The sequence below is a fragment of the Amphiura filiformis genome, chromosome 7 (genome assembly GCF_039555335.1).
Source record: "Amphiura filiformis chromosome 7, Afil_fr2py, whole genome shotgun sequence".
Classification (NCBI taxonomy): Eukaryota; Metazoa; Echinodermata; class Ophiuroidea; order Amphilepidida; family Amphiuridae; genus Amphiura; species Amphiura filiformis.
Genome location: NC_092634.1, coordinates 38,598,961 through 38,626,383, shown reverse-complemented (window position 1 = coordinate 38,626,383; position 27,423 = coordinate 38,598,961). Strand labels below are relative to the sequence as shown.

Below are 27,423 nucleotides of genomic sequence, written 5' to 3'. Positions count from 1 at the left end.
CCCTGGACAAGGAACTCACTGCTAATTTGTCTCGTTGTAACCCGTACGAAACTCGGGGAACTGATCCTGGTTGCGATGGCTATTTGTGGAATGTCTAGGGTGTGCGCTCTTGAAGTCCCTGATTTGTTGTTTAATGGTTTGTGGAATGATGTGGGCCGTAGTGGTCAGCGACAACCTGTCAAGTGTGCTGAGGCTTGTGGATCAACGTCTAGGTGTTGTGCCTGTGCGTAGCGCACTATAAATCACTGCACTTTTTTTTTTTTTTTTTTTTTTTTTTTTTTCTTATCGAAATTAACACCAATGCATTTTTGTATTGAGTATTGATTTCATCAAGAAGTTGCCTTTGGGGTTTTTTAAATGATACCTTTTAGGTTAAGGGAGCGGATAGCAACGTCTGCACAGTATTTTTTGTGGGACATGAGAGCACTACATAAGACATTGAATTTCATTAATTAATTGATATCAGAAAGACATTCTTCGTATTCAGAATACAATTCGATATATCTGATCTGCTCTCATGTCCCACAATAAATACTGTGCAAACATAGCTATTCGATGCCTTAAATTTACTTTATATGGCCTAATTTAAGTGTAAATTATGTGTTATATTTTGTTTGACAGGATTCAAAGATAGACTTATTAGATGATGCAGGTGCATTGAAGAGGAAATTAAAGAAAGCGTTCTGTGAACCTGGCAATATAGAAAACAATGGACTATTATCATTTGTCAAATTTGTGCTTTTCCCCTTATTCGGAGAGAAAGGTGAGTGATTACGTTTTATACAGACTACAAAAACACATGCATAACATTTTGTTGTGTGAATACTGTAAAAGTGGTAATTTCCGCACGTGTAATTCTTTGCGCTTTTTGCCAATTTTGAACTACATTTCTTCTTTTTAATTTTCATGATATTGGGTTTTCTTTAAAAAGACCTATATTAAAAGAACATATGTGACATGATCAAGGGGAATGAGTCGCATGTCGACCCTGGTCGAAAATGTGTTTTATATATGTTTCTAAAGAGGACATTTATAGAAACTGAAAACCCCATGTTGATACAACTTTTTTTTTGCGAAGTTACATTAATTAATCAATCTCTGAAAACAATATAAAACAAAAGAATTTTAACACTTTCTTTGCCTATATCTCAAAATCAATATGAGCGACATCCGACTCATTTCCCTTGATAGTGTCACATATTTGTGTTTTTTTATTTTCATGGTAGCTGTGTTGTGCACGAAAATTAATGTACCACAAAAATTACCACTTTTGCAGTACAAGAAAGTTGTATGCGCAGTGGCTGCCTAATGTTAGATTATGACATTTTATTTGCAGAGGAATCCAAAAACTTGACAAAAATGTTAATGTCAATACCGCATTGAGTTTAAGATTGTTCATCGCATGATCAAAGTTGCTCCCGGGAGCGTCTCAAGCTCCACTATCTCCAGATTTGGCACCTTAAGGGCTGGGGTATGAGCGTTTGGACAGTATTTATTTTGGGACATTAGAGCACATCAGACATATCGAATTGCATTCTGAATACGAAGAATGTCATTCTGATATCAAATAATTTTGATTTTTGAAATTCGCAATTTAATACACATTTTATGGCAAATCATTAAAATTGATATTTTTGATATTTAACAGTACTTGAAGTAAACTTTATAAATCTGATGATTTATACTTAAAAGTGTATGTAGGTGGGATGAAAAGCCGACGATCAATTGAAAATTTTGACCTTTGGTATTGAAGATATGGATTTTTTTCCCAAAACACCAAAAAAAAAATTAGGTCTTTTTGGGAAAAAAATCCATATCTTCAATATGAAAGGTCAAAATTTTCAATTGACCGTCGGCTTTTCCTCCCTGCTACATACACTTTAAGAATATATCATTAGATTTATATAATTTACCGAGGACTGTATTATATCAAAAATTTGAAAAATATCAAATTTTTATAATTTGTCATAAAATTTGTATTATATTGTGATTTTCAAAAAATGAAAATTATTTGATATCAGAAAGACATGCTTCGTATTCAGAATGCAATTCGATAGGTCTGGGGTGCTCTCAGGTCCCACAAAAAATACTGTCGAAACCCAATAAACGCTCATTTTAGATCCCTTAACAGTGCTTCACATTATAAATGACACAAGGAAGCTATAGCATGTACAACTTTCTTGCACTCAAATGACAATTTGGTTCTCCATTTTTAAAGGAATATACCAGCAAAACAGATTTCATTTGAACCTAAGGAAATATCTGTCAGGAATGCTTGCGAATGCGAAATATTGTGATTACGTGCACGATTCGTGTCGCATGACACGGCTGAAACCTATGTCCAACGCAGCAAAGTCGCATTCGCTATGTTGTTAACGCCAGCAAATGTGTGTAAACAAAACAAAGATTTGCAGTCAAAATGTCACTCAGATTTTTCAATTATTTTGAATTTTGGCGCACTAAAAGCATTTTGGATTCATTGGTGCAAAAGGATGTACCAGATACAGCTTTCGCAAGCATGAAATTCTTACCGTTTTAAAATATAAGAATGTTTTGTGGATAATTTTGACATTTTCTTACTAAAACATCAATTTCTCAGAGCTTACTTCTGACAACATTGCACAATTTTTGTGACAAGATAACTCAAACAATATACAAGCAAAAGGTAAACTTCTTGCACTATCTTTTAGAACACGTCAAAGTCCAGGGAAGGTTTTCTCATTTTTTCAGAATATTTGTTTTAAACATGAATATACACCGGTCCGGTGATCCGAAGGTCCCAGGTTCAAATCCTGGATAGTCAGTGAATTTTTTTCACTGGCTGTCATTTTTGTATGTGTTGACTTGTGTTAAAAACCTTTCTCATATTTAATTTACCACATAGATTAAACTTTATTTCTCCATCTCGAATATGATTTCAGAATGATTTCCAAACCTCTTTCTTAAAGCTTCTTGGATGAGAAGATGATAGAGGGCGGGTATTGAACTGAAGGCCTATAGATAATAACATCACTGCTCTTCTCCATCTGACTTATTAGCTCAGTTGGTAGAGCATCGGTCCGGTGATCCGAAGGTCCCAGGTTCAAATCCTGGATAGTCAGTGAATTTTTTTCACTGGCTGTCATTTTTGTATGTGTTGACTTGTGTTAAAAACCTTTCTCATATTTAATTTACCACATAGATTAAACTTTATTTCTCCATCATGAATATACACCATTATGTGAAATTTTTTGCTGAATAGATTGACAAAATTGCTTTTTCACATGTTTTTTTTCCAATATTTCGAAGAACGAGGCAAATTTCCAAAAATATAAAAAGCTTGAAAATGTTTTACTCCTATATGTTTTTTTTTTTTTTGTATGTTGTCACAAAAATTTTGGGAAAAAGTACATTTTTGTGATTTTTTTCAAAAACTAAACATTCTTGTTTAAATCTGATGTTCCAAAAATGTAAAGTTTTATATACTTTGGACTTAAACTTCGGAAATAAGGAAGTCCAAAAGGGTCCATGTTCTCTTCTATTACTCTGCCCTTAATGAGCCTACATGTAAGACATATATTGATGTTGCTTATCACAAATAGCTCTCTTTGGTCATATAGGCTTTTAGAACCAACAAGTCATACATGTACTTTTGCAGAACTTATGGTTTTTTAATGTATTTGCATTACCAACAAAACTAAAGATAAGCACCACCTATATTTAAACAAATATTCTTTAATCAAATTAAAATCAGTTATCATTCGAAAGATCTTTGCATAATTCTCTTTAAATGTGGGCTGCCAACTACTGCTATGTTTTGATGTGCTTGGTCATACACACACAATTAGGTGACGTGTCAGTACTTTATTATGATTATGATGCCAGAGAAGATATCGTATGCTTCCCATAATGCATTTCTCACTTTTCTGTACTGATTCGCTATCTAGTGTAACATGGGTTGATAGTGATGAAATATATCTCAACAAGGCCCAAAAAAAATAATTGCTTGTTTGTCCTCCACAGCTTTGAAAGAGGACGTGCGGGCGGGCGGATATTTTTTTTTATATTTTTTTTTTTTTTGGTGCATTCTTTTTTTGGTGCATTCCTGGACCTAAGCTAGAGCTAAATGCTACAATCATTCATGGTGACTTAAAAAAAACCAACATTTTGTTTCTTTAATATGCAGTTAAAGTTATAATTTGTGTTCATGTCATAGTCTTTTAATGATTTCAAATCCAATGTATTCCATCCACAAGTTATAACTTTGCATATTGAAGACACAAAATGGTTTTTTTTGGGGGGGGCTTTTTTTAATTTTCAACCATGAAAGATCTTAGTATTTAGCTCTAGCTAGGTCCAGAGATACTCCAAATCTGAAAAACAAATTGAATTTTACTGATTTTTATTTTTTTTAAATTATTGAAAAAAAAAACAATATTGGTCAGGCCTTAATCTGAGGAGCGGGCGGTGGAGGACAAACAAGCAACTTTTTTTTGGCCTAAACAGAGCACATCCAGATCTTGCAAAAATATGTTTATTTCTTGTCTATTGACCCATTTTTAGAAAGTCTATTCTCAAAATGAAAATAAAGGGAACCTGAACAAAAATATAACGGGAGTGTCATTTGATGAAATGAGTTGATTTATCATGTTGCAAAGGATTATGGGAAGGGTAAGATATCTTCTGTGATGGTTCATTGGATTTGAATAAGAGCACATTACTAATAGAAACTATTCAATATCAGTGTTGCTACACCTCATCTTATGCGCACAACTGGGCTATTTTTTAATTTAGTAAAGGTAGTTGTATAAATTAGTTTATTCAGACCTCAAATTAAACCACCACAATCCAATTTGTGCTCCACAGATTTACCTGTTGCAATTACAGTTTTAAAATGCAGTACAAAGTTGCAAAAGAAAGACACTATATTGCAATTTGTAATTATACCTTTTCAAAGTAGCATTCTACGCTAACTGCAATTGTGGAGTACAATGTGCCTGAGATATTCTGGCAACCTTGTGCACAATCCAAGTTGATAAAAATAGCAAGTTGATAAAAAATTCTTTTTGGGTTTGATATTAATCAGCAACTTATATTATGATAGATAGTTTCAAACAAATCACAAGTTTTGTCTTAATTTTGTTGCTGTGTATACCAGAAGACGCATTTCAATACTCCACAATGACTTTGCTAAGGTGTGTGTATATCATCATATATCTGCTACTGTTGAATTTTGTTTGCATTCAGCCCCAAAGTGGACAATCAACAGAGATTGCAAACTCATGTTATCCTCAAGGAAGTGTTGCTTGTAAAATGTGGAATTCTACCAATATGGATTGTAGCATCAGAGATCTAGTCTGTATTCCACCATTACGCCATGCTTCTACAATAATTTTTCTTGATCTAAGTTCAAATAAACTTGTTGTTATCTCTGATGATGCATTTCGAAGTCTTAAAAAGTTGCAACTTTTGGATCTTTCTAGTAATGAAATATCAACATTACATAATGGTGCATTCACTGGACTTGATGAACTATTAACTCTCCAACTATCTTATAACTTTATTTCTTATCTACAAGCTAACACATTTAGCAGTCTTTGCAAGTTGCAGTTTTTGAGTCTTTCTTTCAATAATATATCATCCATACATGATGGTGCATTCACTGGACTTGATGAACTATTAACTCTGCAAATACTTCACAGCTCCATTTCCCATATCCAGGCTAATGTATTTCACAGCCTTCACAAGTTACAGCATATAGATCTTTCTTTCAACCATATATCTGCATTGCATGATGGTGCATTTACTGGACTTCATGATCTACTAAGTGTGACCTTGTTCGACAACTTAATATCCATCTTAAGTGACAAAACCTTAAGCACTCTAGGCAAACTGACCAGTTTGGTTATATCTGCAAACTGCTTACAGACTGTGGAAGGTGCACCCTTTCAGAATCTCATCTCACTGCAGACACTTCACATTTGTTGGCAAAATGTTACAAGCCTTATGACTTCATCACTTGCAGGGTTGGAAAACTTACAAATTCTGTTTCTGGGATTTCATGATGGGTCAGGGAATATTACTGGCAAACCTTTTCTTCCACTTTCATCATTACATGAGCTCTACATACTTAGTGCTATCTATGACTGTGATAACATTGGCAAACTGTTTACTGGATTACATAATTTGCAACACCTTGACATCTCAGTTGGTGGATCCTGTCCTGAAATCATGTTTTGCTCATCATATGAAGAGAATATCCATCACGTGAATGCAAGTAATAAATGTAACCGAGTGATTCCGTTAAGATATCTTAAATTTCAACAGGCATCCCCAAGTACTACCAGTCTTCCAGCTTTTGGGGTATTCAATAATCTTATTGGTCTCTACCTTGTTCTTGAAGTGGACATCCATATAGCCATAGAGGCTTTGAACTCACTAGATTCACCCCTTCAAGACCTAACCTTACGTATATATGACGAGGCTATTAACTTAAATTCAACAACATTTGCATCATGGGGAAATTGGAAGGCGTCATTGCAGACATTAACATTATATGCTAATGAATATGAGTTTCAAGGTGCACCTTTTGAATGGTTTAAGGATTTAAAAGTGTTATCTTTATCTTCGTTCCGTAATCCTCCATCAACATTGTCTGTGAATGTCTTTAAAGGTTTAAGATGTTTAAATGATTTAAAATTCAAACTTGGAAACACTGATTTGCCTTCATCCGGTGCTCTGAATCTTTAACAAACTTGGATTTGTCCTACCGACAATTGAGTGGTGACTTTGAAGCAATATGGGCGCAGTTGTGTAACATTTCATCACTTGAAACAATAGACTTATCAAACAATCATTTTGACAGTAGTCATATTTGGTCATGCTCTCCACTAAATTTGAAAGAACTACATGTAGGGCAGCAAAGATCAAGTGATGAGATATTTGGTGCAAATATATGCCAGTTTGGGCCATACTTGAAAACATTTGATGCTAGTGCAACCATGATCAACTTCCAGCAAACAAATTCTACCTGTCCATTTCTTGAAACTTTAGACTTTTCTGAGTGCTTCTTGGTTAATTATGATGAAAATACTGATATGCAATTACCTGTTTTACAAAGACTGGACTTAAATAAGATTAGGTATGCTGACCTTGATTTTGTACTAAATATCTTCAAAGCACCTAGATTGCAAAGCCTTGTTTTGAGTCGCAATGGTATTACCAACATTGAAAATAAACTTGTAATTTATTTCAGTAGCTTAACATTCCTGGATTTAAGTAACAATAAACTGGTATCAGTGAACAATTTGCAGCACTTAAGCAATTTAAGACAATTAATTCTTCATGACAACTCCATCAAAATTGTCCCAAAAGAAATTCTAACTCAATCAGGCCATCCTAATATGAGCATTTTGGATTTCAGTAACAATCCATTTCAATGTGATTGCAATGTGGAGGTATTTAGGAACTGGATGATCTCAGATAACATGGTCAAAATGGTCATGCATGCTGATAGTATGTACAAATGTTTTTCTCCTGAATCAGAAAAAGACTTCAGTATTACACAGGTAAATTTAGACTGTGCATTACACATATGGAAGTACATTTCAATTGGCATTGCTTGTGCCGTAGTTCTAGTAATTTCAGTAATTTTGATAGTGCATTATTGGTGGCACATCAAGTACATATTTTTCCTAGTATTCAACAGAAGAAGCAACCAACAACACATTCTTATTACAAATGATGAATGTATCAATGATGATGAGAATGGACCCCCTCTATATGATGCCTATGTTCCTTACCATGTAGAAAGTGCTGATGATTGGGTACATGGAGAGCTTCTACCCAATATTGAGCAAGGAGAACAACCTTTCAAACTTTTCCTAAGGTGTCGAGACATGCGTATTGGGAGAATAAAGTTAGAAGAAATATCTCTTCACATGCAAAGAAGCCGCAAGGTTCTTGTTATACTCACACCACAATTTTTTGAAGACAATTGGTGTAATAAAGAACTGGAGATGGCACATTATAGGGTCCTGGAAGAGAATCGCAATGTGATGATTCTTATCATCCTGGAAGAGATTCCAAATAATAGAAAGACTCTGTTATTTAGACACTTGCTCTGTAAAGTGCAGTGCCTAAAATGGCCAGGTGATGGATATGGACAGTATTTGTTTTGGAGACGCCTTCAAGAGGAACTTAAGAGGCCTGTGCCCATAGATCGCCGGTTTGCTAATTAATTTATTTTATGATTATCCATAAATGTAACAAGTATCGATTTTTTAGTTGATTTAATATGTAGCTAGCAACTTGATCTTTCACACAATAAAAATGGTACGGTATCAGAGAAAATATAAGGGAACCAACCAAAAGTCTGATGCCGTCCTATAAATGAAAGTGCTTTCATTAGCCCCCGTCCCTCCCTGAAATGTAAGTGTGAAATGATGAAAATACCAACCATATAGGATGTCATCAAACCGGACAATTATTATAATGCTGGTTTCATACTTTCCTGCTCTGACAATGATTTTGCTTCACTGCGCAGTCGCACCAGATATGCTAGCGGTGACCAGCAGCAAGTCGATATAAAGATCACTCCACCGATTTGCTCAAGGCAGCGGATCGCTTGGAGTTGAATTCAAGTCGACTTGGGAGTGGCAACATTGGCTTTCATAGTCATGTCGCTGCCGCTCAGCAGTGTGTTGCTCCGCTTGGAGAAAAGTACAAGCAGCGCAATGAAGCATCACACTGCTCAGCTTCCAGCAGCAGGAAGTATGAAACGGCATAAAAAAAGTAAAATTTCAGATTTCCATTGTGATTTTGTGATATATATATATATATATATTACTAATGTTTTTATATTGATTTCATTAGTATCTTGAAATTATGTTTGTATCCAACAACTGCTGTGTTTTGATATGTTTAGTCACGTACATACACAATTAGGTCGAACCATGTTGACAATGTCAGTACTTTATTATGATATGATTATGGTTCATTGGCTTTGAATATATGAGCACATCACAAATAAAGACTATTCAATATCAGTGTTATTTATGCTTCAAAAATAGACAACAATTCATGTCAAATATAGAATTATGATTTTATGTGACAAATATGTTAAGGGGGTACTACACCCCTGGCCAATTTTGTGCCTAATTTTGCATTTTTCTCAAAAATTATAGCGCATTGGTGACAGGTAAGATATGTATATTACAGGGGCAAAGACTACAACTATTGTACTGAAAATTCAGCAACTCAAGGCAAGCAGTTATTATTATTGATTTATTGATCAAATATTGGTTTTCCTCATTTTTGACTGTAACTCCACAACTGTTGTCTGTGCTGAAATAAAATTTCCAGTGCAGTAGTTGTAGTCCTTGCCCTATAATATACATATCTTAATTGTCAGCATTGCGCTATCATTTTTGAGAAAAATGCAAAAATAGGCACAAAATTAGACAGGGGTGTAGTACCCCCTTAAACATGTTTTCATACCGAATTTCATTATCTTTAAATGTGGGTCTCAAATAACAAGGTGAAACCATGTTAATGTTTCAGTACTTATTAGGATTATGGTTCATTGGCTTTGAATGAGACATAATTCAGTAACAGTGTTGCTATACACTTCATCTATGCACCCAACTGGGCTGCTTTTCAATCTTGTATGTAGCTGATTTGTGTATGCAGACCTCAAATCGCATTCTACAAATTTACCTTGCAATGGGCTATTCCAGTTAAAATAACACGCCCCCTATGGAATACATGACCTTAATATCCCAAACAGGGAGTGTGGATTTCAAATGGAGTTACCTGAATGGATGAATTTGAAATTTACACCCCCTGTGTGGGAGATTAAGGCCATGTCTTCCATAGGGAGGGTGTGTATGGAATTCAAGTTGAACAGCCCAATTACAATTTCAAAGTGCAGTACAAAGTAGTGTATCTTAAAGAAAAACATTATCTTGCAATAATATGCCTTTTCAAAATAGTATTCTAACCTAACTGCAATTGTGGAGTACAATTTGCCTGATATATTCTGGCAACCTTATGCACAACTGGAAAATCCAAGTTGATAAAAATAGCGTTCTTTTTGGGTTCGGTATTAATCAGAAAGTTTTGATAGAAAGTTTTAAACATTCTGGGTTCGGTATTAATCAGCAAGTTTTAATAGAAAGTTTTAAACAATTTGCAAATTTTGTCTTAATTTTGCTGATGTGTATACCAGAAGACACAATCGATTACTCCACAATGACGTTAGTAAGGTGTGTGTGTATCATCATGTATCTGCTGCTGTTGAATTCTGTGTGCATTCAGCCTCAAAATGGACAATCAACAGAGATTGCAAACTCATGTTATCCTCAAGGAAGTGTTGCTTGTAAAATGTGGAATTCTACCAATATGGATTGTAGCATCAGAGATCTAGTCTGTATTCCTCCATTACGGAATGCTGCTTCTATCATGTCACTTGATCTAAAAGAGAATAAACTAACTGCTATTCCTGATGATGCATTTCAAAGCCTTAAAAAGTTGCAACTTTTGGATCTTTCTATTAATGAAATATCAACATTACATAATGGTGCATTCACTGGACTTGATGAACTATTAAGCTTGGATTTGAGTGTCAACCTAATATCCTTCATTGATGACAAAATCTTTAGAACACTTGGCAAACTTACCAGCTTGGATTTGCGTGGAAACTACTTACAGGCGGCAGAGGGGGCACCCTTTCAGAATCTCACCTCACTGAAGGCACTTCACCTTGATTGGAAAAATGTAACAAGTCTTAGTACTTCTTCGCTTGTTGGGTTGGAAAAGTTACAAATTCTGGACATGACATTTATTGATGGTTTTGATAATATTACTGGCACACCTCTTGTTCTACTCTCATCTTTACGTGAGCTGCACATCAGTATTGGATTAATCAATGACTGTGATAATATTGCCAAACTGTTTACTGGATTACATAACCTACAATACCTTGATATCACAATTGGTGGATCCTGTCCGGAAATCATGTTCTGCTCATCATATGAAGAAAATATCACTCACCTGAACTCCAGTAATAAATGTAGCACAGTGATTCCTTTGACAAATCTTAAATTTATCCAGACATCACCAGTTACTACCAGTCTTCCAGCTTTTGAGGTACTCCATGATCTTACTAGTCTCTACCTTGATATTATGGTTGACATCCATACAGCCATAGAGGCTTTGAACTCACTAGATTCACCCCTTCAAAACCTAACCCTAATGTATGACAAGGCTATCAACTTAAATTCAACAACATTTGCATCATGGGGAAATTGGAAGGCGTCATTGCAGACATTAACTTTAAAGGTTCCTGAATTTGATATGTTTCAAGGTGCACCTTTTGATTGGTTTCAAGAATTAAATGTTTTATCTATATCTGCATCACATACTGTTCCATTATCTGCTAATGTCTTCAAAGGCTTAAGACATTTAAATGATTTAGAACTCAAACTTGTAAACATTGATTTGCCTTCATCTGGTGCTCTGAATATATTTAGTAGCTATGAATCTTTGAAATACTTAAATCTGTCCAGCAATCAATTGATTAGTGCTTTTGAAGTTATATGGGAGCAGCTGTGTAACATTTCATCACTTGAAAAAATTAACTTATCATACAATAATCTTTACAATAGAATTACTTATTGGTCTTGCTCTCTACCAAATTTGAAACAATTAAATATAGGGTACCAACAAGGTCGTGTACAAATCTTTGCACATATATGTCTGGTTGCACCATACTTGCAATCATTTGATGCTAGTGCAAACCAAATCTACTTCCAAACTAATGACACCTGTCAATTTCTTGAGACTTTAGATTTTTCGGAATGTTTCTTGTACGATTATGAATATGCTGAAATGCAATTACCTGTCTTACAAAAATTGTCCTTATCTAACCTTAAGTACCCTTCTTATAATGCTGTATTGAATATCTTCAAAGCACCTACACTGCGAAGCCTTGATTTGAGTCACAATGACATTATCAACATTGATAATAATATTTCCATTTATTTCAGTAATTTAACATTCCTGGATTTAAGTAGGAACAAACTGGTATCAGTGAGTAATTTGCAGCACTTAAGCTATATAAGACAATTGAATCTTAATGACAACAGAATCCAAATAGTCTCAAAAGAAATTCTTACTCAATCAGGCCATCCTAATATGAGCATTTTGGATATCAGAGTCATTCCATGTCAAATCAACCAATGGGTTGGCAGGTCACCCCCTCAGATTTGGCTGAAAATCATTTCTAGCATACCTCTATGGCAATAATGAACACATGGAAAAAAATAACGCTCAATTCCAAGCGGTTTCGGAGATACGGCTTGTCAAAATTTCACCCAGACCCCCCCTTTTTGCTCTCGCGAGTCGCGTTGTTGAATTTGTTGCATTTTGGAACACTCATATTTTGACTTAAGGAAAAAGATATTAAGCTGAAAATTACTACCTAGAGTGACTTTCACCCAAATAAGCAGAATCTGGCCATAAAAACTGTGTAGTGCTTTCACTTTAAAAGTTATGGGTCTCCCAAAACCCCTTTTCGTTTTGTCATATTTCACCGTGTACGGTTTCCAGAGTCCACTCGTACTCTTAAATAGATATCAGAGAATGTTCAAACTTCATATTTATGCTTAATAGGCCAATATCTCTCCTCTGAAACAATAACAGACCATTGACACCTTTAATTAGGTATTGGCTTGGACCCAAAGTTTGCTCTGCATTCTGCAAAATGAAATCCTGAAAACACCGCCCCTACCAGTTGACCTTTGACCCCGCAGATGAAATCCGACACACTTGAAACTTTCACAACACATACTTATACATTTGATATCTAACTATACCAAATCTTAACTATGTAACTCCACCCCTTCTTGGTTAGAGTGGATTATGAAATTTGGGTATTTTGCCAAATTTTACACACGTTGATATAGGATGCTGGCTAATCTCTGTCAAAAAAGTGTGAAATTTGTGAATTTTGAAAAGTGGAGTTACAAAGCTAAGATTTGGTACAGATGTAGAATAAGTGTTTAAGTATTCATGGTGTAAGTTTCAAGTTTGTTGGAATTCATCTGCGGGGTCAAAGGTCAACCGGTGGGGGCGGTGTTTTCAGGATTTTATTCTGCGAAGCAAACTTTGGGTACAAGCCACAATTTAATTAAAGGTATCAGTGGTCTGTTGTTGATTCAGGGGAAAGATATTGGCCTATTAATCATTTTTATGAAGTTTGAACATTCTCTGATATCTATTTAAGAGTCTGAGTGGGGTCTGAAACTGAATACAGTGAAATATGACAAAACGAAAAGGGGTTTTGGGAGACCCATAACTTTTAAAGTGGAAGCACTACACTGTTTTTAAGGCCAGATTCTGCTTATTTGGGTGAAAGTCACTCCAGGTAGCAATTTTCAGCTTAATATCTTTTTCCTAAAGTCAAAATATGAGTGTTCCAAAACGCGACAAATTCAATGACGCGACTCGCAAGAGCAAAAAGGGGGGGTCTGGGTGAAATTTTGACAAGCCATATCTCCGAAACCGCTTGGAGTTGAGCGCTATTTTTTTCCACGTGTTCATTATTGCCATAGAGGTATGCTAGAAATGATTTTCAGCAAAATCTGAAGGGGTGACCTGCCAAGATTTTCAGCAAATTGGTTGATTTGATATGGAATGACTCATCAGTAATAATCCATTTCAATGTGATTGCAACGTGGAGGCATTTAGGAACTGGTTACTCACAGATAACATGGTCCAACTTAAAACTATCTTTAGCGTGTTTAGTGACTGTAAGTATACATGTTTTTCACCAGATTCAGAAAAAGATTATAGCATAACACAGGTAAATTTAGTTTGTGAATTACACCTATGGAAGTACATTTCAATTGGCATTGCTTGTGCTATAGTTCTAGTAATTTCATTAATTTTGATAGTGCATTATTGGTGGCACATCAAGTACAAATTTTTCCTGGTATTCAACAGAAGAAGAAACCAACAACACCATCTCATTGAAAATGCTGAACGTATCAATGATGATGAGAATGGACCCCCACGATATGATGCATATGTTCCCTACCATGTAGAAAGTGCTGATGATTGGGTACATGGAGAGCTTCTACCCAATATTGAGCAAGGTCAGGAACCTTTCAGGCTTTTCCTAAGGTGTCGAGACATGCGTATTGGGAGGATAAAGCTAGAAGAAATATCTCTTCACATGCAAAGAAGCTGCAAGGTTCTTGTTATACTCTCACCACAATTTTTTGAGGACAATTGGTGTAATAAAGAACTAGAGATGGCACATTATAGAGTCCTGGAAGAGAATCGCAATGTGATGATTCTTATCATCCTGGAAGAGATTCCAAATAATAGAAAGACGCTGTTGTTTAGACAATTACTCTGTAATGTGGTGATGGTGATGGATATGGACAGTATTTGTTTTGGAGACGTCTTCGAGAGGAACTTAAGAGGCCTGTACCGCTAGATCGCCGGTTTGCTAATTAATCTAGATATACACAGTTCAGTATATATGATAGGAAATGAGGTACATCCTAGCGGTACCTTATTTGTTATCATAAATAACGAATCGCTTGTCTTGGGTCACTGAAATTCCAGTGCAGTAATTGGATTCCTTGCCCCTATAATATACATAACTTTTGTTACCAGTGTGTTATTAGTTTTTGAGAAAAGTGCAAAAATAGTCACAAATTTATCGACGGGTGTAGTACCCCCTTAACATGTTTCTAAAATGCTCTCCATATTATTTTATGCATTTTGTAACCCGAAATGTTGTAAATAGTTTTGAAAATGTTTTATATATATTAGTTTTAAATATCCAAATATATGTGATCCAATCAAGTAAATTAAGGACCATGCATGTTGTTGAAATTATTTTGGATTATGAGCTAATTTGGAATGTTCTTCATCTTTTTAATATCCAATGTTTTCAACTATAACTTGTTGCTTTTTATGTATATGTTGATAGCATTTACAACAAATTAAAGTTAAGAATGATGCAAAAATCTGAAAATTGACGTTTCACAACATTGTTCTCACTTTGCTTCAATCTCACTTATAGTTTGATCAGTTCGTAATCGGCGGGCCTCATAACATCACAGATTAATATCAATATATTTTGTTTCAAGATTTGCCTTGTGACATCTCGCCAGATGCATCACAAATTATTAATTCAAGACCATACAGGCCAACTATATCACTCCTAACATGGGTCTACTTTTCTGCGTAGTGGTAAAAGCCTAACTAGCATGACTAGAGATAATTTGCGCTCACAGAGTGCAGACAATCGCAAGGCATGTAACCCTTTAATGACCTTTTGACCTTTGACCTTAATGTTTCCCGGGTCACGAGGTCTGTTGTTACCGAAATTGAGCCCCCGTACCCCTTACAGAAAATGAAATTACGGTATAAGATTTGACCCCAGATAACCTTTGACCTGACCCCTGCAAAGTGTTCCAACATATTCCCCTGGTCATTAAGTTCGTTGTCACAGAGACTCGTATCCCTTACAGATGTCCAAAAAATGCATTTCTACAATTTGTCATCTGCATGACCTTTGACCTGACTCCAGCAAAATGTTCCCCTGGTCATGAGATTTGTTGTCACTAAATTTGAGCCCCATACCCTTTACAGATGTCCAGAAAAAGAAATTGTAAGATTTGACCCCAGATAACCTTTGACCTGACCCCTGCAATGTGTTCCAAAATTTTCCCCTGGTCATTAAGTTTGAGTCCCATATACACCTTACAGATGTACAGAAAATGCATTTCTAAAATTTTGAACCCCTGTAAAATGTTTCCCTGGTCATGAAATTTTTTGTCACCGAGTTTGAGCCCCATACCCTCGGGTGATTGTAAGATTTTACCCCCTTAATGACCTTTGACCCCAATTCTGTGTACAACTTTTAGACACTGGCTAAAGGCGATTCAGGTATGTAAGTGACGTCATTGTGTTATGTAATTTGTGGAAGAAGCATTTTTAGTGAAAAATTATTTTTGGCCATAATGACCTTTGGATGACCTTTAACCCCGAGTTAGTCATGTAACATTTGTGCCCCCACCCAATGGTCCATGTGACCAAATATGGTCAAATTGGCCTATGGCTATGATTGCGCGTTATAAGTTTGTCAGAAGAAAGAAAGAAGAAGAACTGACCAAAAACAGAACAATCGCAAATTGCAAATTTGCGATTGTAAAAATTCCAAACAATTACGAGCTCAGTGGAGCTGATCAGACTATATATATTACATTACAGAGTTTGTTAGGGTTCAATAATTACCATAAGGAAGTAAAATGACAGTGTGTTTGTTATGTTGCAATCAAGCAAAATAAACCATTCATTAAGCTTTAAGCAAGTTCAATTTTCCCATTTTTTTTTTTTTTTTCCATTTAATGAATTTTAATGAATTGACTTTTATCTAATTCTATCTGATGCTTACATTTTACTAGTTTGTGAATAATGAAAATCAGTATGTAACATTTATTTCAATCATGATTCGACAGGAATTTGTTAAGTTTGCAAATTCAAAAATTCTGCTATCTTCTGTAGATAGCAATTGTGTCACATGCTTTTTACTGTGCTGAAAGTAAATAAAAATAAATCACCTAAAAATTAAATGTTTGCAGATTTATTGAATAGTGTTCTATCGACTGTGCATATCAACTTTATGTAAATAAACAATATTTTGAACGTAACAATTTGCTATTTACTTATAGCATGGTAGCATTTTGTACTTGTAAGCAAATTTCAAAGAGATTTCCTATTTTAACAAAGAGATACCTATCATTACACCCAAATCTAACCAAATTAAACCTATAATACAAACGAAAAGCAAATCATACATTTTATTCCAAACATATTGCTATCTACTGGAGATTGCTACTGGAATCATTTCCAAATAAAATCATCTAGTATCAGAATGAATACATAATCAAAAAATGTATTGTTAACCCAGCAAACTCAAACTTCATATTTTGTGAAAGAAATATGAAACCCAAATGGAGCAATTGTAATAAAAAAATTATCTGGTTTAAAATTATTCACCAGAATTGTGATTTTATTATGTGACAAATGTTACAACAATTCTTCACTACATGTACATCTGCTTGCTTACGGTACTTGCTTAAGTCGAGTGTTGTCCTCGAACTGTGATGGCCCTCCATATCTTCCTGTCTTGCATTGCTGTTACCATTTCAAGTCCTGTGTCTTGTCTTAGGATGTCAACAAATGTACATCTGCAGCTACTAAGTATCTTACATCTTAATATGTTTGGAAAATAGAAACTGTTCAATTTTGTGTTAGCTGTGTTGAGGGAGAAAAGTGCAAAATTAAACTCATTCTGAGAAGATGTCACTTTGAAGGTAATATCATAAAAAAAACATTATTTTTATGTAGAAGTATGGTATACATTTACATGCCATTCTTCATTTTGAAACCATCCCGAAAACACATTTTTAAGCATACATCCCATTCTCGATTCTTGATCATGGAAAACCAGATCACTTTCCACTTTTTAAATTCAATTTATGTCACATTTTCTTCTTTTGAATTTTTATTTGAAAAACAAATATAATTTTAACTGTATCTTTTGTTTTCCCTGTAAAAAATCGAATAGCCCATTCGGGAAATACCGCTAGCAACCAATTACACTAGCTTGCAATCCGGCGATGTCCAAATACATATCAGCCAGCGATTGCGTAAATTGTTTCTAATGCATATAAAACATCATGTAAATAAAATTGTCAATAGCCTGCATCGCATCCGTGTATTTCAAAGTTGTTATTTGTGATTAGATTAAACACATCGCGTATATTATGAGGTTATGAATTTGTAACAATTTTACTAAAAACAATGAAAAATTTGCATATTTTATACTTTCTGTTTTTTCAGTATAAGAAAGAACAGCCCTCTGCACAGAATTCTTAATAATCAAATCAAATTTCTTTATTCAATTTTGGAGACCATTGGTTTTCTGATACCCGTAGCAAAGTTGAAAAATGTGAGGCGACCATCATAATGTGGGGCGACCAAATTACAAATATATGCCCTAATTGAAATAAAGATATAAAGAAAACATATGACAAATTTCTCAAAAAGTGGGGCGGCCATGGCATCCTCGGCCACCCCGCTTGCTACAGCCCTGTTCTGATATAATACTGTCTTGCACATACAATGTATTGTAATGATATTTACATAGTTGGTGTGTCATTATGTGAAATAGGCAAGGATATTAGTAACTTATTTCTTGTGGATTGAACATGCAACAGATATGGAATAAAAGTTGGCAAAGTACTACATAGAACTTATTAAAAAGTTTTTGACATTTAGCTCTATTTTTGACATTTAGCTCTATTTTATTTAGTAATATGAAATATTGTAAATAGTGTCGCAAACTTTTATAAAAAATTATATTAGTTGCAGGTATCGTAATATATGTGACCAGATCAAACAAAATAAAGATTGTGTTTCCAACATTATTTTTGAGTTATGTCAAGCATCCAAGTGCTGTATTTGTTCCATTAACCGCCCATGGCGCTAAAGTAAAGTCATACATAGAATATGGCCCAAAATATTCATTCATCATGATCATCAGTGTGCCATGTTTCAGACCATGATCCAGATTTGCATGAGCAGTTAATATATCACAGTTTACTTGTTGTAAAGTCACAGGGTGGGTGCTTACATGGGCATGGGCGAATAATGGAACAAAACTATATATCTAATTATAGAGGTGAAAAAACTGCTGTGATATGGCTTACCACAAAGTACCTTTGAGGTACTGATCAACAGGGTTGTAGCTACGGTGGGCGGTATCGCCCATCACTGACGCTGGCCGCCCAGCACAAAAATAAATTTGTTTTTCTCATCATAAAAAGAGCAAAAAACAATTATTTTAGGGGGGTGATACCCACGGTGCTTATTCCCTGATCACTCGTGTTCACTTAAAAGATTGTCCCGAGTCATTCATGGACTTCACCAATTTAGAGCCCACCATTAAAATCAGGCTAACTACAACCCTGCTGACCAATTAACAGCCTTCTTGGTATACAAGTTCAGTGAACACTGGCCAGCCATGTTGTATACACATAATATAGAGAGATGTGCAGAAATCAGGAATATACAGAACATTCCTAAATAATATAAGGTAAAGTTAAATCGAATTCTGGAAATAAAATTTGCAACTTACATGCGACAGTTGCGTCCGGTAACTCCGAACTTCATCAGGCATCTGATTGGTCACGTGACAAAGACGGGAAGATCCTGCAAAGCCTGGTCCCAAGCGTCTGCGGCAGTTGAAAGCGGAGTCCCCCTTTTTTGTTGATGGCTGGCTGCTCCACTCTCTCCCAAATGGCTTCCCTGACACCCCGCTCGAACCACTTTTCTTCTTTGTCGAGGATCAACTGTCGCATGTAAGTTGCAAATTTTATTTCCAGAATTCGATTTAACTTTACCTTATATGTTATTTACTGGATGACTAATCTACACCAAGATATTCCTAAATAATGTGACTTGAGGAGAATTTGAATCATGAACCAGTAACTAAGGGATGACATATTCACCCGGTCCCCGCACTCCGTGCATCCGCGGGTATTCATGCTCGTCGAAAATTTCGCGAAATAAGGGGTGTAATAATTCAGATGAAGAAACGCGATTCGCAAAACAAACAAAAAAGGGTTTTGTTTTTTTTTCAAACCACGTGTTCGCGAAATTGACAAAAAAGGGTCTTTCCATCGAGCAGCCGACACGTTTCTGCCAGAAAAGAGTATATTAGAAATATCATTTGCGTTTTAGCGAAAATAGGGGTATTGTCAGAGGGCAAATAATTCGCGGAATCGCTAAATAAAAGGGTGTTTTTCCCCTAAAAACTTCGCGAAATGAGATGCAAAAGGGGGTGTTTTTAAAGTTCACCGACAAGCATGAATACCAGTGGATGCAAGGAGTGCGGGGACCGGGCATATTCACTACGATGGGGAATATACTCAAGGCTCCTGTTATTTGTGAATACTGTAGTTATGCACAGCATGCTCCTTATTGAAGCTTTCCTGCAAAACTGTGTTCTGCAGCAGAGTGCTGCCCATATGAATAAGGGACTGCATATTAGTGCATAATTATCGTTGTTGTTGTTTATAGCATTTGTTTTCTTATTTTGTTGCAGAATTTCTGATAGAGAGGCCAGAACAGTTTGGTGGCAATGTGTCTTACAAAGACTTTGAGACATTAGAGCAGGCTTTTGCCAAGCAGGTAATGCATACCATCAAACAAACAGATAGACAAATTAGAGCACTTGTGTAGCTAGGGGTTGTGGCGCCCAGGTCTAAGGATGCATAATGGCACCCTATTTCTTGAAAATTTGTACAGATAGAGCCTATCACTCATTAACTTTGGTTATAATGAAGTTGAAGTTGTGTGCTGAAATGCGTGCAAATATTTTTGACTTTCATTGCTTGGAGGGGGCGCCAGAGGAGGCTTAAAGGCATTCCTACAATGCACTATGATTGTGAAATTTGATCAATATAACCTAATTTTAAAGGCAAAGTCCCCATTGCCACACACACAAAATGGTAATTTTAAAACTGCAGCCAACATGCTAATAGTTGAGACTTAGGACTAATATTTGATTTTCTTACAGGAAACATTCATATTGTCCCACTGCATTAATTTTATTGTTTTTACTCTTTTGTCAATCTCAATTTTTTGTCTGTATCTTAGTTTCATAATTAGCAGTGTGAGGGTTACTGGATCAGATCGGGGGTCCAGTTCACAAAGTTTTTGTTAGATTTTTCTATGTTTGGTTTGTCGGTCCAATTCACAAAATATTTGTTAAATTTTTCTATATTTGGTTTTTTGTTTTTTGCAGGAAGTACATCCGGGAGATTTAAAGGGAGCTGTGCAAAGAGAACTGAACATATTGTTAGACCCAATCAGGACAAAGTTTCAGAGTCCGGAGCTCAAGAAGTTAACAAACTCAGCTTACCCACCACCACCTAGTAAAAAGAGTAAGAGTAACACATTCTTAAAGGGTAATCATAAAAGGTCTTGTGTCACAAACTGGGGTACCTTTGTGTTACATAGTAAAAAAAATAAATGTTTCAAACATTTTACCTACACATCTCATTTGAAGTGGTTCATCCTCCTGAGCATTTTATCACCTTTTCTATGGAAATCGGTTAAAAAATGAGAGGATGCGGGCAAAAACAATCACAAAGTAGGTGGGATTTAACCCCACCTCTTTTTTTCACATTTACAATCATTCTGAGCAAGTATTAGTCTTTTAAATGACCTTCTGTATTTATTTACTTGGTTTAGATGTCTGGTAGATCATTTAGACATTTTTTTACTATTCAAATTTTTAATGGTGGTTTTAGATCAAATTTACGATATGAATCCCTCCCCCTAATCCACAACCACCCTTGGCACATTTCATGCCAAACGTCATAGGAAAATAATTTGAAAAATATTTTAAAACGGGATAAAAACATGAGCGATATAGAATAAATTAGCCTCAATTTAAGACCTAATTGAAAAAGGAATACTCAAGAGACATTGTTTTAAAATCGAAGCTGCACATCAAAATGTAACAAAACCACCTTTTTGGGTACCCCAGTATATGACACAGGATCAAAATCAATTCCAAAGATGTGCATGAAGGATCATTTTAGGCCAGAGATTTGCCTTGCTGAGCTTGTGAACTAGAACGCCTGTCTAATAGAAGAGAATATCATTGTCGCAGGTTAGCTGAAGGGTTTACCAACTCAGACCGTACAAAAGATCTTCCGCCTTCCAGACAACGAGCTCATGGTTGCACAGTTGCAAATGCATATCAACACACCCAGCATGTATTTCATAACATCACATTTCCAAAACAGTCTTATAGCCAACTTTGGGAACTTGCAAAACAAGTAGTGTTTTTTTGTATGCTGCATGTGCAAGGATTGTTCAGTCCTTTTTCTGACTGAAGTGTATACTATGTTATTTGTTTTTACAATTTCATATGAAAAATTGCAATATTAATTCTTCTTGATGTAATTTTATAACTTTCTGTCTGTTACATTTTTGACAATCTTAATAATTTTTACTTTTTGATGTGTTTATCTATGTAAATTTGTCATCATGGTAATTTGACTTACGGAGCACCAATTGATAAAATGTTAATAAATATAAAATTAATTTCTCTGGAAAAATGTATTCAAAAATATCATCCTATTGAACATAAGGAAACTCCAATATTGCTTATTACACAGCAAACAAAAAATGTTTTACAGAAAATGTTCAAAAAAATATTAATGATGTTCAAAAACATGTTTGAAAACTGGCTGCAAAGCATTCTAACACAGTTGAATTTAGGTGTTGACAAAATATTTTTGCAAAACTGTTTGCCAACTATTTTACAAACGTTTTCAAGACCTTGATATAACCTGACATTAAAATGTTATTAAAACATTTTGACAAAAAAACAAAACATGTTTATAACATTTTTAAAAACATTTTTGTGTTCACTGGGTATCTCTGGCAAGTGTTCCAGTAACAATTATCTAAAATAATTCTGTGTAATAATTTCTTTGTTTTAGAAACACCAGGAGGAAAGGGGGCTAGTAAAGGAGGAGCAGCACCTCAAAATGATGAATTAATTCCATCAAGACTAGACATGAGGATTGGCAAAGTTGTTGCTGTGGAAAAGGTAATTGTACTTTTAGAAAAAGAAGAAAAGAGCGCAGTGATTCATACTGCACTATGCACACTGGACAAGTATAAACCCACAAGCGTAAGCACTCTTAATAGGAATTTGATGACCACCGTGGTCTAAGACACACCGTAAACCATTTAGAAATAACCAGGGACTTGTAGCTAAGGCCAAAAAAAAAATTGTTATGTTGGCGTAACGGGCTGATCAAAAATAGGGTAGGTAGGTAGTTGGGTTTTTAGGAACTGTTTTTGAACAATGTTAAACGAGTTAAAACATTCCTTTTAGTTTCAAACTACCCATCAGTAGGTATAAGTCTTAAATATAATACACAATAAACCATCTTCCTCTCTTTGTACTTCTTCAAAACTGCATACCAGATGTCGGTATGAAAGGTCCTGTAAGGTTTGCATTGGCTCGATCAGTTGCATGTCTCGATAGGGACTGCAAGTCGAATCATCCCACGCTGCCTGGACTCTTTGCACAACATAGCCATGTTGGAATTCATCACACAGTTTCTGCACAAAGTCCCCGACCAAAACATGTAATTCCACACATAGCAAAAATTGCATTGCTCAATTCATAGTGAGCATGTAGAAGAATTCAAATATCACAGATATACTTTTGTAGGTCCTGTGGTTCTTGAGCTATGTTGTAAAGAGGGATGAAACAACAACACTTTTGTAAAACGTACATAACTCACTAACAACAATAAATTAAGCATGTTTTCAAAGTAGAATTTGTAGAATGAACTTTTGCAAAACACCAAAGTGTTATTTTTCAATAATATATTGATTCAGATAATGAAAATCGACCCCATTTTGTGACCCCATCTGGAATTCACACTTCCTGTGTGGAAGATTAAGGCCATGTCGATGATGACGTCCATAGGGGAGTGAATGGTTTACAACTAGAATAGCCCACTGCCTCATTAGGGAGATGTGTGTGTGTGTGTGGAATTTTGACCAAACACCATTCTTATGATAAGAATATTTACCCATTCTCTCTTCCCAGCATCCAGATGCCGACACGCTCTTCATAGAAAAGATTGATGTTGGGGAGGAAAATCCCAGGACAATAGTCAGTGGAATTGCTAACTTTGTATCACTAGAAGAAATGCAAGATAGAATTGTTGTCGTATTGTGTAATCTGAAGCCGCAGAAAATGAGGGGAGTGGTATCACAAGGCATGCTCATGTGTGCTTCATTGTAAGTATATGCTTCACTGTAGCCAGTATATGCTTCACTATAGCCAGTACATAATTATGAAAGGTGATGCAAAACATTAAAGGTGCTATTGATTGTCGTATGTGTCATGTTATCGTCGACATGACCCTAAATCCAACATGTCAAAACAATCTGTCTCTTTTCAACACTTTACGACACATATCAAAAAGGAAAAAAAAAAGAAATTTCCATGATGTCCCAATAAGCTTACCGTACGATCATGTTTTCATTGGAAAGTCAAAAATTTGACCCGAACCAGGAAGTAGAATGAACCAGGAAATACATGTATGTTTACATTGGAAATCAGCGATCATAACCCATATCGGCGTGATTTTAAGCTTATATCGACCTTTTTAGCATTTTTAAAATCTCATTACGAGTGTCGCCCCATGTCAATTATCTTTTCCTAGAGGAAGTGATGAATTAGAAATTGTGTGTTGATAACACCTCTAAAACAAGAGTGGTCGGGAGCCTATTAATAACAAAGTAATGTATAGTATGTCTCTAGTGAACCCCCCAAAAAACTTTACATCTGATTAAGAAAAATATGATAGAGTTACTTCAGTGTGAATGCAATCAGAGATCCTTTAATAATGAGATAGGACACTCCCTACAAACTGCCTATACCATGCTATACAGCAGTTGAAGACAGGCAATTCGCAAGCGTCGTCGCCGGCCATGTCTTACTACGATCGTGTAATGAGAAGATACCATAGAGTCCTACATAGAGCTCTGAGGAAGAGACGGTCCGAATTGACCTAGTGACCTATAATTTATCCGAGAATCACATTTTTAGAGTATAAGTCTGCCCACCGCTGTCAATCATTCTAATGAACAAATGAAACAAGCTCTGGCATTCTGGCAATGATGTAATCCTAATTATGAATGAGAAAATCACATTGTACATGTAACTGTCTGCTGTACTTCATGTCTTCCAACAAGTGCCGGAGTGTCGCGGCCCTGATGCAATTTGAACAGTTAAGTACTATGTTATGGGGGTGTGCATATTAACAGTGGCATAACCAGGACTTTTTCACAGGGGGGGGGGAGGGGTGCAAGACAACTTTCAAGGGGCAAAAATGGACAGAAGTGGGCTAAAAAGGCATAAAAATCTTAAATATCAGGGCAACAAGCATCGGGAGGGGGTATAGCTGCACCCCCTTGGCTGCACAACTGCATGAAGCAGATGAGATGTATTTCAATAGTATTGTGTCTCCAAGAGTGGACCAAAATGACGAGGGACTGTTTACTTAGGGATGAAATCAAAATTTGACCGACGGTTCTGTCTGGTTGCCATTGTTTAGAACAATAGCAACCGCACGGAACTGGCGGTTAACCGCCGGTCGAGTTTTGATTTCATCCCTTGCTAATTGTGTATTCATAGTAAATGAAGCGAAACTTGCTTCATGAAGAAAAAAAACATTGCCACTGATAAGGCTATGGTTTTTTGGGTATTTAATTATGTTAAATACCTAAGAATATGATAAAAAGGAAAATCCATCAAAATGGTGTAGAGGAATAAACCCTCCAGGTTTTCACCACTGCAGCTTGGCTTCAATACTTCCAACTCCACTTTTCTGGTACAAACCTTCATTATACTGAAGCCACCTTAAATATTGCTCTTCAACATACTATTTGAGTGTAAAATCACAGTTTTGAAGTCTGCAAGTTTATTATTTGTATTGGTCTTTTCTACAGGGATGAGCCCAAGAATGTGGAGCCATTAGATGCGCCAGAAGGCAGTGCACCAGGTGATAGGGTATTTTTTGAGGGATATGAGACTGGTAAAGCAGATGAGGAACTCAAGCCCAAGAAGAAGGTCTTTGAACAATTACAGGTGAGCAACAAGTTCATTATATAGAAAGCAAAATGAAACTTTGATGCTACTCAAATTTGGTACATTCACCAGAGCGCATCCACCTGGTCAACCGTCATCTTCAGCGTATGTTATTACTTCATTATAATTTGTATAGCAAGAAGCCTTATGAGCTTGATGTTAAAATATAACTCTGAACACAAAGAAAGACAAAAATGGAGTTATATGGTTTTTGATTTTTGCACAATACATATAATAACATTCCTTGCCCTACTGGCTGAAAATGTGTACTGATCAAACCTCATAACAACCGTATTTATACAAGGTTTTGTCAGTACAATTGGGAAAATAAGGCGACTGTAGGCTTATTGTTACATGTAGACATACTAGGTTTTGCCAGTATGAAGTCTGGCTTGCAAGCTACAAAATCTCATTTTCACCAAAAAGTGAGAGGAATCAACTTGGCAACGAATGGGGAATAATGTATAGTCAGGATTGACAGATCTCTAAATGCCCCTTTAAGAAATGGTCCTTTTTGGTAAACCCCATAATTCTTTGCGTTAGACCCCAGATGTTGTCATTTGAAATGTGCAGTAAGGATGTTTGCTTAATGATGTGCACATCAGCGTGACATCAAATGACGACATCATGGGTCTAACCGCAATTCTCAATTAATTTCTGTCATCAACTGACTTACCAGTGGAGGTGACACCAAGGTCTTCCAGTGATCACTATAATAATCTTTTCTTCTTCTTTTTCCCCCTTTGATTTCTATAGGCCGACTTCAAGACATCGGAAGACCGTGTTGCAATGTGGAAAGATTCACCATTCATGACCAAACTAGGATTATGTAAAGCACCTACACTAAAAAATGCCACTGTGCGGTAAAAATATATTCTACATGATATAAACTACAGAACAATTGCCTTTTCGGAAAATATTTATTGGTGTAGTCATTCAGGGTTCATACCACTGAATCAGTCTGTGAAGCGGCTTCCTTCAAAAATTTATCATGCCTGTTGTGCCAGTTTTGCATGAAAAATGTGCAAAATCAGTACAATCTTAGTGTTGAAAATCATGTTTTACTAGACCTTGTGAATGTGATCTCTACAAATTTGAAAAGAAAAACATGAAAATTTTGAGTGATGTTTGCAACTATCGCATGAACACACAAGGTCAGAAATGTGATGCATTAGGATGTAAATACATGAAAATTGAACCTCTTAATATATCGCTAATTTTCTCAATAAATAAACAGAAAATGTGGAATAATATTCTGATATGGTATGATAAAAAAATTCAAATGAGAGGTAACTCGACTCACGACTGGAAACATGACCCTGCTTTGCGTGTAAAGTCAACTGGAATTTTTTGTTGTGGTCTGGAACATCAACGTGTTTCGCACTCACATCTATACGGCATCTGTAAACGTGTTTGCGCGTATGCCAGAGCTTTGATCGAACGCTAGCAATTTGAAGCTATACCCAATGAAATGCACACTAACATCACTGCCATATCAGGGTGGAAAATGGTATAGGAGCAATGTCAATGTTGTTTTAAATCTTATTATAAAAATAACACACGAGGTGTGATGAGGTGATGCAAGTGTGGTGAGGTGAAGTGTCTTACCCAAGCATTCCAAATAAGCCATATCGCAGTGCAATTTGCACCCCAAAATTTGCCTG

The 27,423-nt window shown here is 35.8% G+C and overlaps 1 protein-coding gene and 1 non-coding gene across 2 annotated transcripts in view; both read left to right on the top strand.

Moving 5' to 3' along the window:
- The window catches only part of LOC140157132 (tyrosine--tRNA ligase, cytoplasmic-like), a 46,377-nt gene extending 19,253 nt beyond the window's left edge, over nucleotides 1-27,124 (top strand). The window contains exons 8-14 of the mRNA XM_072180211.1: nucleotides 622-763; nucleotides 20,171-20,256; nucleotides 20,873-21,011; nucleotides 22,584-22,693; nucleotides 23,711-23,904; nucleotides 25,621-25,759; nucleotides 26,516-27,124. Of these exons, the coding sequence (XP_072036312.1) occupies nucleotides 622-763; nucleotides 20,171-20,256; nucleotides 20,873-21,011; nucleotides 22,584-22,693; nucleotides 23,711-23,904; nucleotides 25,621-25,759; nucleotides 26,516-26,626 (921 nt within the window). The 3' untranslated portion in view covers nucleotides 26,627-27,124. The remainder of the gene's footprint in view (nucleotides 1-621; nucleotides 764-20,170; nucleotides 20,257-20,872; nucleotides 21,012-22,583; nucleotides 22,694-23,710; nucleotides 23,905-25,620; nucleotides 25,760-26,515) is intronic.
- Nucleotides 3,028-3,101, top strand: Trnat-ggu (transfer RNA threonine (anticodon GGU)). The gene has a single exon. It is a non-coding gene; the product is annotated as a tRNA-Thr (tRNA).
- Nucleotides 27,125-27,423: the final 299 nt, after the last annotated feature.